This window comes from Phacochoerus africanus, chromosome 2 (assembly GCF_016906955.1).
Source record: "Phacochoerus africanus isolate WHEZ1 chromosome 2, ROS_Pafr_v1, whole genome shotgun sequence".
NCBI lineage: Eukaryota > Metazoa > Chordata > Mammalia > Artiodactyla > Suidae > Phacochoerus > Phacochoerus africanus.
The window spans coordinates 132017257-132032810 of record NC_062545.1 but is presented as its reverse complement, the minus strand read 5'-3'; the positions used below and the strand labels follow the sequence as shown (position 1 = coordinate 132032810).

At 42.2% G+C, this 15554-nt stretch overlaps 2 protein-coding genes across 2 annotated transcripts in view; one reads left to right on the top strand and one right to left on the bottom strand.

Moving 5' to 3' along the window:
* The window catches only part of EXD1 (exonuclease 3'-5' domain containing 1), a 37982-nt gene extending 31695 nt beyond the window's left edge, over positions 1-6287 (bottom strand). The window contains 2 exon segments of the mRNA XM_047766670.1: positions 3098-3283; positions 6022-6287. Of these exon segments, the coding sequence (XP_047622626.1) occupies positions 3098-3230 (133 nt within the window). The 5' untranslated portion in view covers positions 3231-3283; positions 6022-6287.
* Positions 6288-6475: 188 nt separating this feature from the next.
* The window catches only part of CHP1 (calcineurin like EF-hand protein 1), a 38923-nt gene continuing 29844 nt past the window's right edge, over positions 6476-15554 (top strand). The window contains exons 1-2 of the mRNA XM_047766668.1: positions 6476-6793; positions 15054-15126. Of these exons, the coding sequence (XP_047622624.1) occupies positions 6727-6793; positions 15054-15126 (140 nt within the window). The 5' untranslated portion in view covers positions 6476-6726. The remainder of the gene's footprint in view (positions 6794-15053; positions 15127-15554) is intronic.

Below are 15554 nucleotides of genomic sequence, written 5' to 3'. Positions count from 1 at the left end.
GCCGTAGCAACACCAAATCCGAGCTGCATCTTTGACCCACACCACAGCTCACGGCAACGTCAGATCTTTAACCCACTGAGCTAGGCCAGGGATCGAACCCATAACCTCATGGTTCCTAGTCAGATTTGTTTCTGTTTCTGCTGTGCCACGACAGGAACTCCAGCTGGGTTCTTAACCCACTGAGCCATAATAGGAACTCCTGAAGTTTTTAAATAACATGAGAAAATGTTTGTTACAGTGTTAATTTAAAAATGTATATATAGGGAGTTCCCATCATGGCAGAGCAGAAACGAATCTGACTAGGAACCATGAGGTTGCGGGTTCAATACCTGGCCTCACTCAGTGGGTTAAGGATCTCATGTTTCAGTGAGCTGTGGTGTAGGTCGCAGACATGGCTTAGATCCTGCCTTGCTGTGGCTATAGTGTAGGCCAGCAGCTGTAGCTCTGATTCCACCCATAGCCTGGGAACCTTCATATGCAGCGGGTGCAGCCCTAAAAAGCCAAAAAAAAAAAAGTATATATGATGGAGTTCCCACTGTGGCACAACAAGATCGGTGGTATCTTGGGAGTGCTGGGACTCAGGTTTGATACCCAGCCCAGCACAGTGGGTTAAGGATCTGACATTGCTGCAGCTGTGGCTTAAGTTGTGACTGTGTCTTGGATCTGGCCCGGGAACTTCATATACGGAGGGGATGGCCAAAAAAAGAAAAAAAAAAAATGAATATATGATACACCCAGCTTACTATGTTAACTATATTAAATTTACATTATTAAACACTCCAGGGAGGAGTTCCCTGATGGCCTAGCACTTAGAAGATCCAGCGTTGTCACTGCTGAGGTTTGGATGACTATTGCAGTGCCAGTTTGATCCCTGGCCCAGGAACTTCTGCATGCCATGGGTGTGGCCAAAAAAAAAACACTCCAACAAACAAACAAAATACTACAGAGAAATACACCAAAATGTTTCGCCTGAACTGAATACTTTGTTGAACAAGGATTTGGCATTTACTGATTTCTGTCTACTCGATGCCATTTATTCAGGCTAGCAGTGTGCTCAGTCCCCCTGCAGACAGTGGTAGTCTATAGATTTCCAGGACATCTCATTAAGATGAGGAACACATCCCCCCGACCCCCACCTCCAACCAAACAGCCCCCACCCTACCTTTCCTCTTTTTCTTGTCTGTAACTTCACCAGCTATCATATAACCTTGAGGTTTGAAGCCATGTGCTAAAGATGGTAATGCAGAAAGATAAGGAATCCTGGGTCCCTGACAACTCTGGGGAGAGTCCCAGTAGCTCTGGGATACCTGCCTTCTTTTATATGCAAGAATAAACTCATCTGTTAAAGCCACTGAAAGTGAATCTGTTTCTAGCAGCTGGGCATGGTTTCTAAATAGCATAACATTAGAATTTCAGACAACTAACTTGAAAATCTATATGACCCTTACTTAAAAATATTTCAGACTGTTCCTCTTCACTTTCAGAGTTGTCTAAATGTTATGACATATGAGGTTCTTCTGATCTGTCCCAAGCCTACTTCTCTTCTACAGCCTTTTCTCTCACCAAATCCTCACAGTGACATTTACTTAGGTTTTCTGAATGCAGCAAGGTTTTTTGTTTTGTTTTGTTTTGCTTTTTAGGGCCACAGTGCAGCACATGGAAGTTCCCGAGCTAGGGGTCAAATCAGAGCTACAGCTGCCAGCCTATCCCATGGCAACACAAGATCTGAGCCACATCTGCGACCATCACAGCTCACAGCAACACTGGATCCTTAACCCACTAAGTGACGCCAGGGATCGAACTCGCAATCTCATGGTTCCTAGTCGGATTTGTTTCTACTGCACCACCACAGGAACTCCTCCATAGCATCCGTGCCTCCCTCTATCAGAGAGGATATCACACTGGATCATCATATGTTTCTACTTGTTTATCTCTCTCCCTAAGTTTTTTGAAAACAGAGACATGTTATTCTTATCCAAAGCCCTGGTACCCAGTACAGTGCCTGGGGTACAAAACTCAGTAAATGATTACCAAGAGAAGTAATATTGCGAGAGCCTGGTATAGTCCCACCTTAGCCCACAAAAGTCCTTTTTTTTTTTTTTTTTTTTTGCTTTTTAGGGCTACACCCAATGCATATGGAGGTTCCCAGGCTAGGGGTTGAATTGGAGCTACAGCTACTGGCCTACAACACAGCCATAGCAATGCTGGATCCTTAACCCACTAAGTGAGGCCAGGAATTGAACCTGCAATCTCACGTTACTAGTCAGATTCGTTTCCACAGCACCACAATGGGAACTCCCCCATAAAAGTCCATTTTAACTCATAATATGGCTTAACAATGACACCAATCTTGCAAATGTCATTTACACATTTCAGTTGTGAACTTGAAACTTATCATACCAGGAAAACAACTCCTCCAGCAAGTCAATATTCTAGCTGAATAAAAACGATATATTGGAGCTTCAAGGTGAACACATGAAGGAACTAGAAGGGTAGCACTCCCAGAGAGGGTAGAAACTCTAGCCCTTACCCTACAAATCCTTTCCACTTGGCTGTTTCTGAATTGCATCCTTTATATGAACCAGTATTGAAGCTGGGAAGTACAGAGGCTACCTTGTAACCATGAGGATAACAGATGATCACTGAGTTGGCAGAGCAGAAGCACAAGACACCTGATCCCTCCTGGCATCTTTGAGCCACTGCACTATTCCTCACATGAGAAAAATTAATCCCTTACTGGCTTTTGAATTTGCCTATTGAAGCCAAAGGCAATTCTATCTAATACAGTGGTTATTTTTAATTTCAAGATGCCTATACAAAGAAATTAAAAGTAGTACCCAGTTTTTTTAAAAAAAAAAAACTCTCCATATTGAAAATGTTCACTCTCATGTCAATAAAAGTATAGAAGCAGAGACAAGCCAGCATATATAGCCATACTGCTCTGTGACAGAAAACTGCATTCTAATCTTCCTCACTACCCTTTCCCTAAAATAGGAATAATGCCACTCTTCCAGCTGCTAAGGGAGCCCAGAGCCATCCCCCAAACTTTGTTATTAGTCTCCTAAAAGGCAGAAGATTAAGAAAAATAAAATGAGACCTTTCTTTAGGACAATAATCTTGTTAGGGTCCACATGCTGAAGCACTCCCTCAAAGATGCCACAAATCAATGTGAGTTTCACTCTTCTCCACAAAATCTGGTTGAGGAAATGGTAGTCACTGCTTGGATCCATACTACCTGATTCCAAAAGCAGTCTTCAAGTAATCTTCTTTAAGTATCCAAACACTTGAAAATAAAAGAGATCCATTATTTTAAAAAAATAGTGTGGGAAGAACAGAGTTATTTTTCCTTTGCACATAACTGGAAGGGACAAGAAGAATAAAAATACTAGAGTAATTCAAATCTGTTCATCTTTTTAGAGTGATAATGAGAAAAGGATCATTTTAAGTACCAATTCTAATTTATACATGGGAAACTGAAAATTATAAAACTTTGGCTTGGACTTCTTCGTCTATAAAATGGCTTAATAGCACTTTTCATTCCTTAGCTAAATGGAATAAGAAGAACATTTAGATGGTTTTTAATAGCACATACATACATCTTTAACATCAACCAAAAAAAAGTACAAGAACAAATAAAAAAACTGATATTGGCAAATATTTGCCACCACATGTTGTGATGAATTGTTTACCTAGATATGTCTGGGACCTAGCCTCTTCTGAATGTAGCCTCTTCCAGATTAGTCACACTTCCAGAGCCTGACATTTGGTTACCAAAGAATAAATGACTTAAAACTATCATAATTTACACATTACCAATCCAGCTGTCATGTCACTGTGAGAGCCATTCCACCACACTCTAGCTAGAGCTCAGGGCTTGGGCTGCTGCAATGTCACCAACCAGGCTGTGCAGCCTAACAGATTAAACTGCCACATGCCACACTGGTTCTGTAAAACTCAATTTTTTTTTTAAATTATACATGCTCATTACAAAAATAACAATGCAGAAATGTACAAAGAAAAAACTGACCTTGTGGAAATAACTATCACTCATTGCAGATACTCTTACATTCGTTTGTTTGTTTTGGTTTCGGGTGGTTTTTTTTGCTTTTTTTGGTGGGGGCACATGTGTGGAAGTTCCCAGCTAGGGGTTGAATAGGAGCTGCAGCTGCTGGCCTACGCCATAGCCACATCATCATCAGCTTACGCAGGATCCAAGCGACGTCTTCAATTTACACCACAGCTCACAGCAACGCCATATCCTTAACCCAGTGAGTGAGGCCAAGGCTTAGACCCAAATCTTAATGGATACTAGTTGGGTTTGTTACCGCTGAGCCACAATGGGAACTCCTACTCTTATGTTCCTTAGTGTAATACTGTAATTTAAAAGATGAATCCTTTTTTTTTTTTTAAAGTATCTTTTAGAACAATCCTGTTATTTGGATGTCTTTGCATTTAGAACCTCAGCTAAATGTTTAAATTTACATTGGTTTAAATTTAAAAGTGGCTTGCCTTTGCCACACTAGGAACAGTCAACCAGTGAATTTTCCATTTACTTTAGCTATAAAACATTGACCAAATAACTAAGGCCCAGTTCAACTAGGAAGAAGATGAGAATGGTTTAAATTTAAAAGTGGCTTGCTTTTGCCACACTAGGCATAGACAACAAGTGAATTTTGCAACCTATTTAACTATAAAACATTGACTAAATAAGGCCCAATTCAACTAGAAATAAGATGAGAAGTTATCATTTTTAACCAGAAAAACACATTTTAAAATTTAAGGTCTAGCAAGTGCTTTCACAAAAATTATTTAATGCCTCAATAATTACCTAATTTACAGATGTAGGACTGAGGCTTAAAGATTTAAGACACCTGCCCAAAGTCACAGAGCTAGAACTTGAAACTTGAACTAAAACCCCTACGAGATCCCTGGTGCTATGCATCCAGAGACAGCATAAAACACGTCACCAGAGCACCTGGAAAAACCATTCTTCTTTGCTCATTAATCCAACAGGCAAAGGGGAATTTTTACAGAAATAACAGCGAACCTAAAACTGGAAATACCAGCCCTTCAGAGATAAACATCTGTATTTTTAAAAACACAAGAAACAAGTTTGTGAAATGCTTGGACAATAAGGAAATTTAAGAAATGTTAAAGTAAATCAGAAAAACAGCACAAAGCAAAGAAAGCCTTGAGGACAGCTGCAAAAGGTAAGATTCAAAATTTGGAAGCAACAAGTAAGGTCAGGATCCAGAGACAGGCTTCAAGGCAGACTCAGAAAATGGACACATGTCGCTGACATCAAACTTTTTCTACCATACTCATACTCGCAGGATAAAAGGAAGCTCCTGTGGTCTAGACGAGCATATCCAAAATGCTACATTCTGTGTATGACGGCAGACATTATTAGGACAGAACAGAGTAAGTCAATCACGAAAACAAACTCAGTAAGACTATAAACTTGATCTCATGCCAATCTATCAAAGCCTTAGGTAAAACTTAAAACTAGTAATCTAAGTTGACTTGGGCAGCTCGCTAAAATAGCCTTCTAGTGCTTAGGTACTAAGTGACAGAGGTCAAAATTTGGTTCTTCCATAATTCAAATCGGTTCTGTAACAAGCCCAACAATCGAGGGAAGGGGTGTAAAGGCACTGAAGCCACAGTTAAAGATCTGGTTCACCTGGCAGGGTGTACTAATTTAACAAGTGGCTTTAAACGTTTTCAGGAAAACAAAAATATGCCATGAGAACAAAATGCAAAATCCCTCATCTTTAAGGCAAAATAAGAAACTTAAAAACAAACTGCGGGCCATACGCTAGAAATTCTCTCCTCCACCGTTAGATTTTTTTTTTCTCCGACGGTAGTTTAGGAAATCTGGTCCCTATTTCAGCCAAATGGTGAGTTCCTCGCGCTTCAGTCTTGAACTAACAAAAGAGGGACTGCTGTTAAGGAAGAACTCTCGGGAAGTCCCAAGCCCGCGGTGGCTGTTACCAAAGGACAGTCCAGAAAAAAACAAATTACAGAAAAGTACGCAGCGTTGGACACCGACGCAGCGGAGCGGACGCCAACCGGCCTGAACAGGAGGTCCCGGCTGTTTCCCAAGGAGCCAATCAGCGCGCGGCCCCGAAGCTGGCAGCCGAGCGCCCCCCAGGCAGGAAAAATGAGACGCAACTCCCAGCATGCAGTTCCCAGGAGACACGCCCTGGCTTTCACCCAAGCGACGTTTTGCCTATTTTGATTGTTTCTCTCCGCGATCCATGCCAGTTGTAGGGTGGGATTTCTAGAGTTAGAGTTCTGTGATAAAGGGGTTGGCTACGCTGTCTGTCACAGGTCTGCGTGTTGTAAAACGGTGGGTCAAGGCGTTGCCCTTTTAATTGCGGTCGCTAAGGCCAGAGTGGCATTGCCCATTTAAGGCCGGTGGCATCATGGTTCCGGGGGCGTGGTCCGTTTTGAGCTAGACCTGGCCTGGCGCTGGGCTGATTCATTCGGGGGCTGGAGCTAGGAACGTCGACGTCGGCTCCTGAGCCGGGCGCAGCCTCACTCCCAATTGGCTGGGCCTCTGGGCCGCCCTTCTCCGCGCGCCACCCCTGGGTTCCCTTCCCGGCCCTCAGTAGAAATACTGCCCTCTCCGTTTTTGACCCCGGTCCTTCCTCCCCTTCTTCCCTCTCTCCTGCAGCCGCTGTCGCTTCAGGCGCCCCTGCTCCCGGAGGAGCTCCCGGTTTAGTGATGGGGTCCCGGGCCTCCACGTTACTGCGGGACGAAGAGCTCGAGGAGATCAAGAAGGAGACTGGCTGTGAGTTCGGGTAGGGGGTGGCAACGCGGCCAGGCGCCGCCGGTTGGCCTCAGGACGGAGGGTAACTGTCGCTGAAGTCTGGAGCTGGGGTGCCGGGAGGTTGCGGGGTTCCTGGGCAGCTTCCAGCGCTAGAGCTTCGGGGATGATGGAGAACCAGTTGTTACAGCTACAGCTACCCAGAGCGGAGCTCTGGCTCCTGTGGGGTTGTCCTGCTCAAAGTAATCCCGCTCTTTTCTCCTCTTGCACTTGAAAGTCTCCGAATTCTTTATCTTTCCGGAACAACCTCAAATTTCTGAAGGAATCCTGTAGAAAACATTCTGTCCGTTTCTGTGACGTTTCTGGGCAGGGTGTTACAGCTACTGACAACGGTGGGAAATCAAACAAATTCTTGCCTCAACTGGAAAAATAAATACAGAAAGTGAGATCGTATAGTAAGGCTTTGGAAGACATGACCTGCTGATGGGAGACCTTAAAGAGTCAGGGATCTGAGAGTGAGACTTCTTTCATTTTGAACTTGTGGAGAGAAAGTACGGATTCTGTGACTACCAGTTTTTTAAATTTACACTGAGGATGTTTGCTGTCCTGATTTCAGATATATTGATTTCTATTATGCTGGTTTACTTTATGCAGTCGCCATAGAAACTGGATGTGCTCCAAAAATCTCAGTGTGAATTTGTTTTAGGAACTGACTTTAATAATCCAGTCTCTTCCTTATTAACCAGAAAGGGGGTAACATGGCTTTGGGATTTCAGAATCCCAGAAAACATCATATATTTGTGTAGCTGGCCCTCGATAATGCGTATGATATTTTCTCTTCTCACTAATCCATTATGACTCATGTATTTTACATGATTTGTGGAAGCATCTGGGTTCTGAGTTTTAGGATACCTGTCTTTGATAATGAGATGACAAGTAAGTCACCTAGTGGTCCATTTGCAGATAATAGTGAGTGCTTGGGTAACTTCAGAATTACTCAGGCAGTGGTGGCCTGAGATAAATTAAATGCTGTTTAACTTTCTAGAATCTTCAAGTTGGAAGGGATGTTATTTATCTAGTCTCATCCCTTCTCAGATTGGTTTACTGCTTTCAGCATCTCCAAACTCATGGTCATTAAGTCTCTCCATAATGACTTTAAGGATGGTGAGCTCACCACCTTCCAATGTAGTTCTTTTTACTATATTTATTTTATTTTTTAGGGCCAAACCTGCGGCATATGGAAGTTCCCAGTCTAGAGGTCAAATTGGAGCTTCAGCTGCTGGCCTATGCCACAGCCATAGCCACAAGGGATCTGAGCCATGTTTTCTACCTACACCACAGCTTACAGCAACACTGGATCCTTAACCCACCAAGTGAGGCCGGGATCAAACTCATATCCTCTTGGATACTAGTCAGGCTCATTACTCCTGAGCCATAATGGGAACTCCACCTTCCAACGTAGTCCTTTGTATGATTTTGAACAAATGACAGAAATAGTTAGCTGTTTGTAATGTGCAGTATGTTTGGCCACTTGACCTTATGGTCATTTTATGACTTACTCTGACTCCAAGAGTGGAAATATGGGCAAGAATTTTAACGCTTTGTGGCTATGACCTCTGGCCACACTTGTAAATATAAGAACTACTTTATTTTATTTCATTTATTTATTTATTTTAGGGCCACACCTGTGGCATATGGAAGTTCCCAGGCTAGGGGTCAAATTGGAGGTACAGCTGCCAGCCTATGCCACAGCCACAGCAACTCGGGATCCGAGGCTTGTCTGCGACCTTCACCACAGCTCATAGCAACGTTGGGTCCCTGACCCACTAAGTAAGGCCAGGGATAGAACCTGCATCCTTATGGATACTTGTCGGATTCATTTCTGCTGTACCACAACGATAAATCCTGTGAGAACTACTTTCTTAGGTGACACCAGAGTTAAAGTGTTTGTGCTTAAAATAAAAGTCATATAATGAGGGAGTGTGCATCAGAGTGAAGGTGGAAAAAGCAATTTTTGCCTTAAGATGAAGGGAGCAGTAATCCCATTCTGGTTTTATTACATTTTAACAAATGAAAGGGGCCTCTGTTCCTATAGAACTCTATCTGGGTTATTTTCCTATGTGACTTGTGAGAACTGAGTACTCCTGCAGTTATTTTCCTAGCTGCTGAAAAGTGAATCAAGCTGAGGGAATTATCACCCACAGCCAGTGTAAAAGTACGAATTAAGTCAGAAAGCCTAATGAAACAACTACTTATTGAATTTTTGCAGTGTCTTAGTTCAGTACCATGCCGGGTATTCAAAGCAGATGGTGACATAAGATGCCCACAACCTGGTTGTGGAGATAAGCCCACAGGGTTAGGTACCTGAAATTGTGTGGTACCCACATTCACAATTCAGGGAAGAGTTCTTGTGAGGTGGCCTGAGGAGGACTGGAATTGGGCCTTAATACATGCATGATTTGATTATGTTTGGATAAATTAACCTAGGGCATTTCGAGTGGCTTCTACCCTTGTTCTCCCCTGGCCTGGTACACCGTTATTCCTCTGCTCTGGAAGTTGAGCCACCAGTGTATCCAGTTAGTGCTCATCAGCATAGTTGATTCTTAAAGCAGTAATCTTTAAGAGTTCCTGTTGTGACTCAGTGGGCTAGGGACCCGACATAGCCTCTCTGAGGTTGTGGGTTTGATCCCTGGCCTTGCTTAGTGGATTAAGGATCTGGCCTTGCAGCAAAGATGTGGCTCGAATCCCATGTTGCCGTGGTATAGGCCAGCAGCTGCAGCTCCAATTTCACCCCTAGCCCAGGAACTTCCATATGCTACAGATGCAGCCCTAAAAAGAAAACAAAAACAGGGAGTTCCCGTCATGGCGCAGTGATTAACGAATCCGACTAGGAACCATGAGGTTGCGGGTTCGGTCCCTGCCCTTGCTCAGTGGGTTAATGATCCGGCGTTGCCGTGAGCCGTGGTGTAGGTTGCAGACGCGGCTCGGATCCCGCGTTGCTGTGGCTCTGGCATAGGCCGGTGGCTACAGCTCCGATTCAACCCCTAGCCTGGGAACCTCCATATGCCGCGGAAGTGGCCCAAAAAATAGCAAAAAGACAAAAAAAAAAAAGAAAGAAAGAAAAGAAAAACCACACACACAAACCCTGTCAAAAACACTTCGTGTCGGCATAAAACATTTGATGTATTGTCTTTGTTCTCTTACCTTCTTTCACAATGTAGCATTCCCATAAAGTCATTCGAATAAAAGTTGTCATTAGGGGAAAGGTCACAAGTGTCTTGGGAGTTTCTGTAATCTCCACCTTTTAGTTCACTTAACTATGTGGCAATAACCTGGAGTGAATTACTTAAAACCATTTAAAAAAAATAGCCACATAACCTGTGAGAAACAATTCATGCCAACTGAGTAGTAATAAAAGCCAATTCATTTATTTTAGTCCCTAGCTTCTGGTGTGTGGCATGTGGTATGGCGAAGGTGTTGAACAGGTTTGGGAAGTAAGTTTTCCTGGCTGGTGAGGTTTTGTTTGTTTGAAAGGGTGGAGTGGTGATAGAATTATGGTGAATTTCTCTGTAGGTAAAGAACACAAGCCTGGGAAAGGCAATTTGCTTGAGCATAATTTCCTGGGCTAGAATGTAAGTGGAAGTTCAATGTCAGGCTGCTCCTGCCTCAAAATGCAGGACCCCTTCATGGGCCTCACCTGCCTTGCCGTAGTTCCTGAAGGTTCTGTTGTTACAGGAGACCCTGCTGTCTTCTCGGTCTTAATGAAATGGAATCGCACACATAACTGACACCTTTAGCTGGTTTGGGATTACATGATTTGTAGAACTCTGTACTTTCACCAACCCCCAACATTTTATGATGAAAAATTTCAAACATACAGCGATGTTACAATAGTATAATGAACATCCATGTACCTCCTATGTTAATTGAACAGTTGTTACCACTTTGCTATGTTTGCTTTGTCTATTTATGTATATCTTTTGATGAACCATTTGAAAGTTGCAGATATCAGAACTCTCCATCCCTAAATCCTTCTGCATGTATCTCCTGAGAATAGGGATTTTTTCCTACATAACCACAATACAATTATCACAACTAAGAAAGATGATTATTCTATAACTATTTGTCATTTAGTCCATATTCAAATTTCCCCAATTATAAGAAGGTAGATTTTTTTTTTTAATGTCTTTTAAGTCTCTTTTAATCTACAGGTTTTTTTGAAAGAGTAGGCCAGCTCTTGAAGTCCTCTTGCCCCGGGGAAATGTGAAATGGTTAGGTGTATTCAGGAGGAATGCAGAGGTATAGACTTCAACTTCTCAATCTTTTATCTAGAATTACCTCTGGTTGCATGTATATGATTTATCAAGTTTATCAATCCATTCTTCTGCATTAAGATTTTTTTAAAAAATATATTTAGGATAAAGGCAAGGGCAGAATAACTCTTTTCTTACTCCCTTTGCATTTTTATTCTTCATACTGTTTTTCCTCCTTGATGCTTGACAATTCTCTGAAAATGCCTTCTTTCTCTGAGGATAGTCACAAAGGTTTTAGTTCAGGAAGATTAGCAGGGTCTTTTAAGTAATCTTTCAACAATAAAAACTAATTACTTGCCCAAACATGGAAAAAAATGTAACTTCATTCAGGATATGCCTACATGCACAGCTTTTTCTGAGAGTACTTGTAAACTCCTGAGACTTTGTATTACCAAGAATGGTGGAAGTTTGGGGCACCTGTCCTGCTAGCCTAATGCCTTCTAGTGAGAACAGTTTACTGGAAATTTGTCCTGCCTTCATTTGTGGCGGTTCTAGTACCTTTTTGCTTTTTGAAGTTACTCTGAGCTCTACATCTTAGAGGTTGTGTTATATTCTTTGTCATAATGGATTTAGCACCTAAATTAAAGCCTGCTTGCTTGCTGCTGCTGCAGCTGCTGCTTCTTCTGTTTGCTTTTTAGCAATATCATTATAACATTAGCTCTGAAATTTAGGAGACAGATTGAGATGTAACCATACTGATTGTGTTAAAAGTTGCCATTTGATTGGACATTTCTTTACTGATTTCCATATAGCCCAGTTTGTCCTAGAAGATAGCCATTTTATGGTTGTTGGCTACTTATTTACATATTCATTTTTAACATCTTGGTTAATTATGAACTCATGCAGCCATAAACTGATCTCTTTTTCTGAAATATGGGGTATAATGCCATCCCAGTATTTCCTAATGGAACTTAAAGAAATCATAATATAAGGTTTCAGTGTCCATTTCTTCCAGAGGATGTTCTAGATTAGAAGACATCTGATGGGTCATTTGCTAGTTGAAGAGGTTGGGCTAGACATTTTTTCCAATTTTAAAATTTTATAAATTGTTATATATATTTATGTATATGCATGTGGAATTTCTAGAAGGATTCACACTAAACTGGCAATAGTGTTTGCCTCTGGCAAGGGAGAGTAGGGAACTGGGTTATTAGGCTTTTCATTATGTACATTTCTATACCATTTGCATTTTTACCATGTGCATAGATTATTTTCTCAAATTAAAAAAAAAACTAGGAATTCTCATGTGGCTCAGGGTTAAGGATTCAACATTGTCACTGCTGTGGTTCAGGTTGCTGCTGTGATGTGGGTTCAGTCCCAGCCTGAGAACTTCCACAAGCCACAGGCACGGCCAAAGACAAAACAAAACAAAACTAGTGTTAAAAGAAATACAGTTTGGGAGTTCCCATCATGGCGCAGTGGTTAACGAATCTGACTAGGAACCATGAGGTTGCGGGTTCGGTCCCTGGCCTTGCTCAGTGGGTTAACGATCCGGCATTGCCGTGAGCTGTGGTGTAGGTTGCAGACTCGGCTTGGATCCCACGTTGCTATGGCTCTGGCGTAGGCCAGTGGCTACAGCTCCGATTAGACCCCTAGCCTGGGAACCTCCATATGCCGCGGGAGCGGCCCAAAGAAATAGCAAAAAGACAAAAAAAAAAAAAGAAATACAGTTTGGATGTGTTCCTTGTTAAAGAAGAGTAACCTGAAACATATAATACTCTAAGTATTAAAAATTAATCCAGTGGACTAAATATTAGGCAGTTCTTAAAAATGACTCCAAAGCAATATGGAAAAACTATTAATAAATGAAAAATGATCTATTATGGAGTTCCCTCATGGTGTAGAAAGTTAAGGATCTGGCATTGTCAGTGTCACTGCAGTGGCTCGGGTTGCTGCTATGGCACGAGTTTAATCCCTAGCCCAGAACTTCCACGTGCTACAGTGGAATTGGTTAAATTAAAAAAAAAAAAAAAAAAAAAGCTATGTGACTTTGTAAAGTGCACAAGTAACATAGTAGATTGTATAAGAAGAAATTAAACAGTGGTGTTGGGACTATGAGCAAATGTTGTCTTTTCAAAAAATCTTTTGGGAAAGTTAGTCATTCTTTAACTGATTTATTTTGTTAAAACTAAAGATAACTTTAGTTCCAAAGCAGCCTTTGAGGCCTGAGGCCAAAGCCAGGATAGACTGGTCAGGTTCCTGAAGAAAATGGTTGTGGCTGGCAGAATCAGGAGGAAGGTGGAGGTTAATTACTGTATAGCAGTAAAATGTACCTGTAGGCCCTCGATGTAAGGATAATGATGATAATAATAGCTAACCTGGAGTGCCAAACTACTTGGATTCATTACCACTGAGCTGCAATGGGAACTCCCCAAGGGCCAGACACTTTGTCAAGCAGTTCCCTCTCATGGACTCAGTTCACTCCATAGACCCATTCACTCACCCCTCATGGGTAAGTGGTGGTGACATGATTGGAATCAGAGTCTGTCAGTACCCTTTACACCGGCCTGGCTGGCAGAAAGGTCCACAGCTGCTTTCTTGGTGCTTGGGCCCCTGCTGGCTCTGCCCTGGCTGGGAATTCTTCTATCTCCTCTGCTTTCTGCTCTCCTTAGAGAGGACAGAACAGAGCCAGCCTGGGGTGTGTCCTCTTGTCCTAGCTCTGCCACTCACTTCCTGTTTCGCCTGTGCATGCCCCTGTTTATTTTGTCCCATTGTTCCTAAAATTGCAGGTAGATTTTTTTATGAGTGGGGCAGGGTGGGGGGACAACCATCAGAACTCCCTCAGCCACCCCTTACCCCTGAGGTGTACCCCAGGACAGAGTCCACACTTGCCACACCCTTTTTGGCTGTTGTCTTTTCTCCTTTGATTATTTTTTTTTTCCTTGTACCTCCAATCTGCCAGACTAGACTATTTCCCAGAAATTCCTTTTTTTGTATTTTCAAAGTTTTATTGTCTACCTGCATTTTTTACCTCATTTTAATTGTCAGCTTGTGCCAGAGTTAGTCCAAAATGAGGAGCAAAATAGCTTCCTCGTAGATGTCATCTAATGATAAAATGACCATTTCATAAATTGCCTGATTTCCTTTCTTGGAACCCATTCCTTCACTGGAAGTCAGTGGAGCTTGTGCAGTCACAGTGCAGAGGCTGACCCAAGGCTGTGGTGATCTTTTACCCAAAGATCAGTGCTGAGGGAAAAGATGAAGCCACTAATGCTTGGAAAAGGAATAAACCAGATTTTAAAAATATAAACCATTTCACATGCCCCAATCTTTATTTCAGTACAAGTTACCTACCTAGCTGTTATCAGCATGAAACATCAAGCTGGTTAACATGGATGTGTTTTTTGTTTGTTTTTGTTTTTATTTTATTTTATTATAGTTGATTTACAACAATAGGGATGTGTTGTTTTTTTTTTTTTTAAATAGGGATGTGTTTTTAATCAAAGCATGCATTTTTATAGCCTCTAAGTCAGGGCACTTAAAGGTGAAAATTTCACAATTTCCTTTTAAAACTAAATTTGGCTGTGTTTTGTTAAATCTTAACTACCTGACATTTAACACAGTCATTTTTTGGGGGTGGGGGGGACACCTGCAGTTTGTGAAATTCCCAGGCCAGGGATCAAACTCACACCATGGCAGGAATCCAAGCCACTGCAGTGACAATGCCAGATCCTTAACCCGCTGTGCCACAAGAGAACTCCAACGCAGAGTTAATTAAGCCCAGACTTCATTCCTGAGAGTTAATTTTGTTTACTCTTTAGTTTACTTTCTAACTCCTTTCATATTTTAAACTTACTGCTTTGACACTCTAGAGATAAGTTAGAGTTGAGACATCACCCCACTTTACTGACTTTGAGGCATTTAATGGTGGACTGGGACCAGAAAGGCAGCTGCCTTCTGAAGGGCCACATTCAGGTTCGGTTTGAATGGAGGACAGCCTCTCCAGCTGGGACTAATTTTGTGTTCTTTAGTTTCCCACAGTCAGATCACCCGCCTCTACAGCCGGTTCACCAGCCTGGACAAAGGAGAGAATGGGACTCTCAGGTAGGCAGTTCCTTTCTTTATTTTCTGGCAATGTCTGAATAGCTGCCTTTATCCAGGAGCAGACACCATAGGCATCTGGCTTGCAGAGAGCAAGGACCCCATTTCCTCACTCATCTTGAGTATCATTAACCCATAAAGGACTTAAATAAGCAGAACAGTGGATTTAAATTTATCACCAGGGAGTTCCCGTCATGGCATAGTGGTTAACAAACCCGACTAGCATCCATGAGGACATGGGTTCAATCCCTGGCCTCACAGTAGGTTAAGGACCCGGTGTTGCTATGAGCCATGGTGTAGGTCGAAGTTCTGGCTCGGATCCTTGGCTGTGGTGTAGGCCAACAGCTGTAGCTCTGATTCAACCCCTAGCCTGGGAACATCCATATGCCTCAGGAGCGGCCCTAAAATGACAAAAGACAAAAAAAAATTTT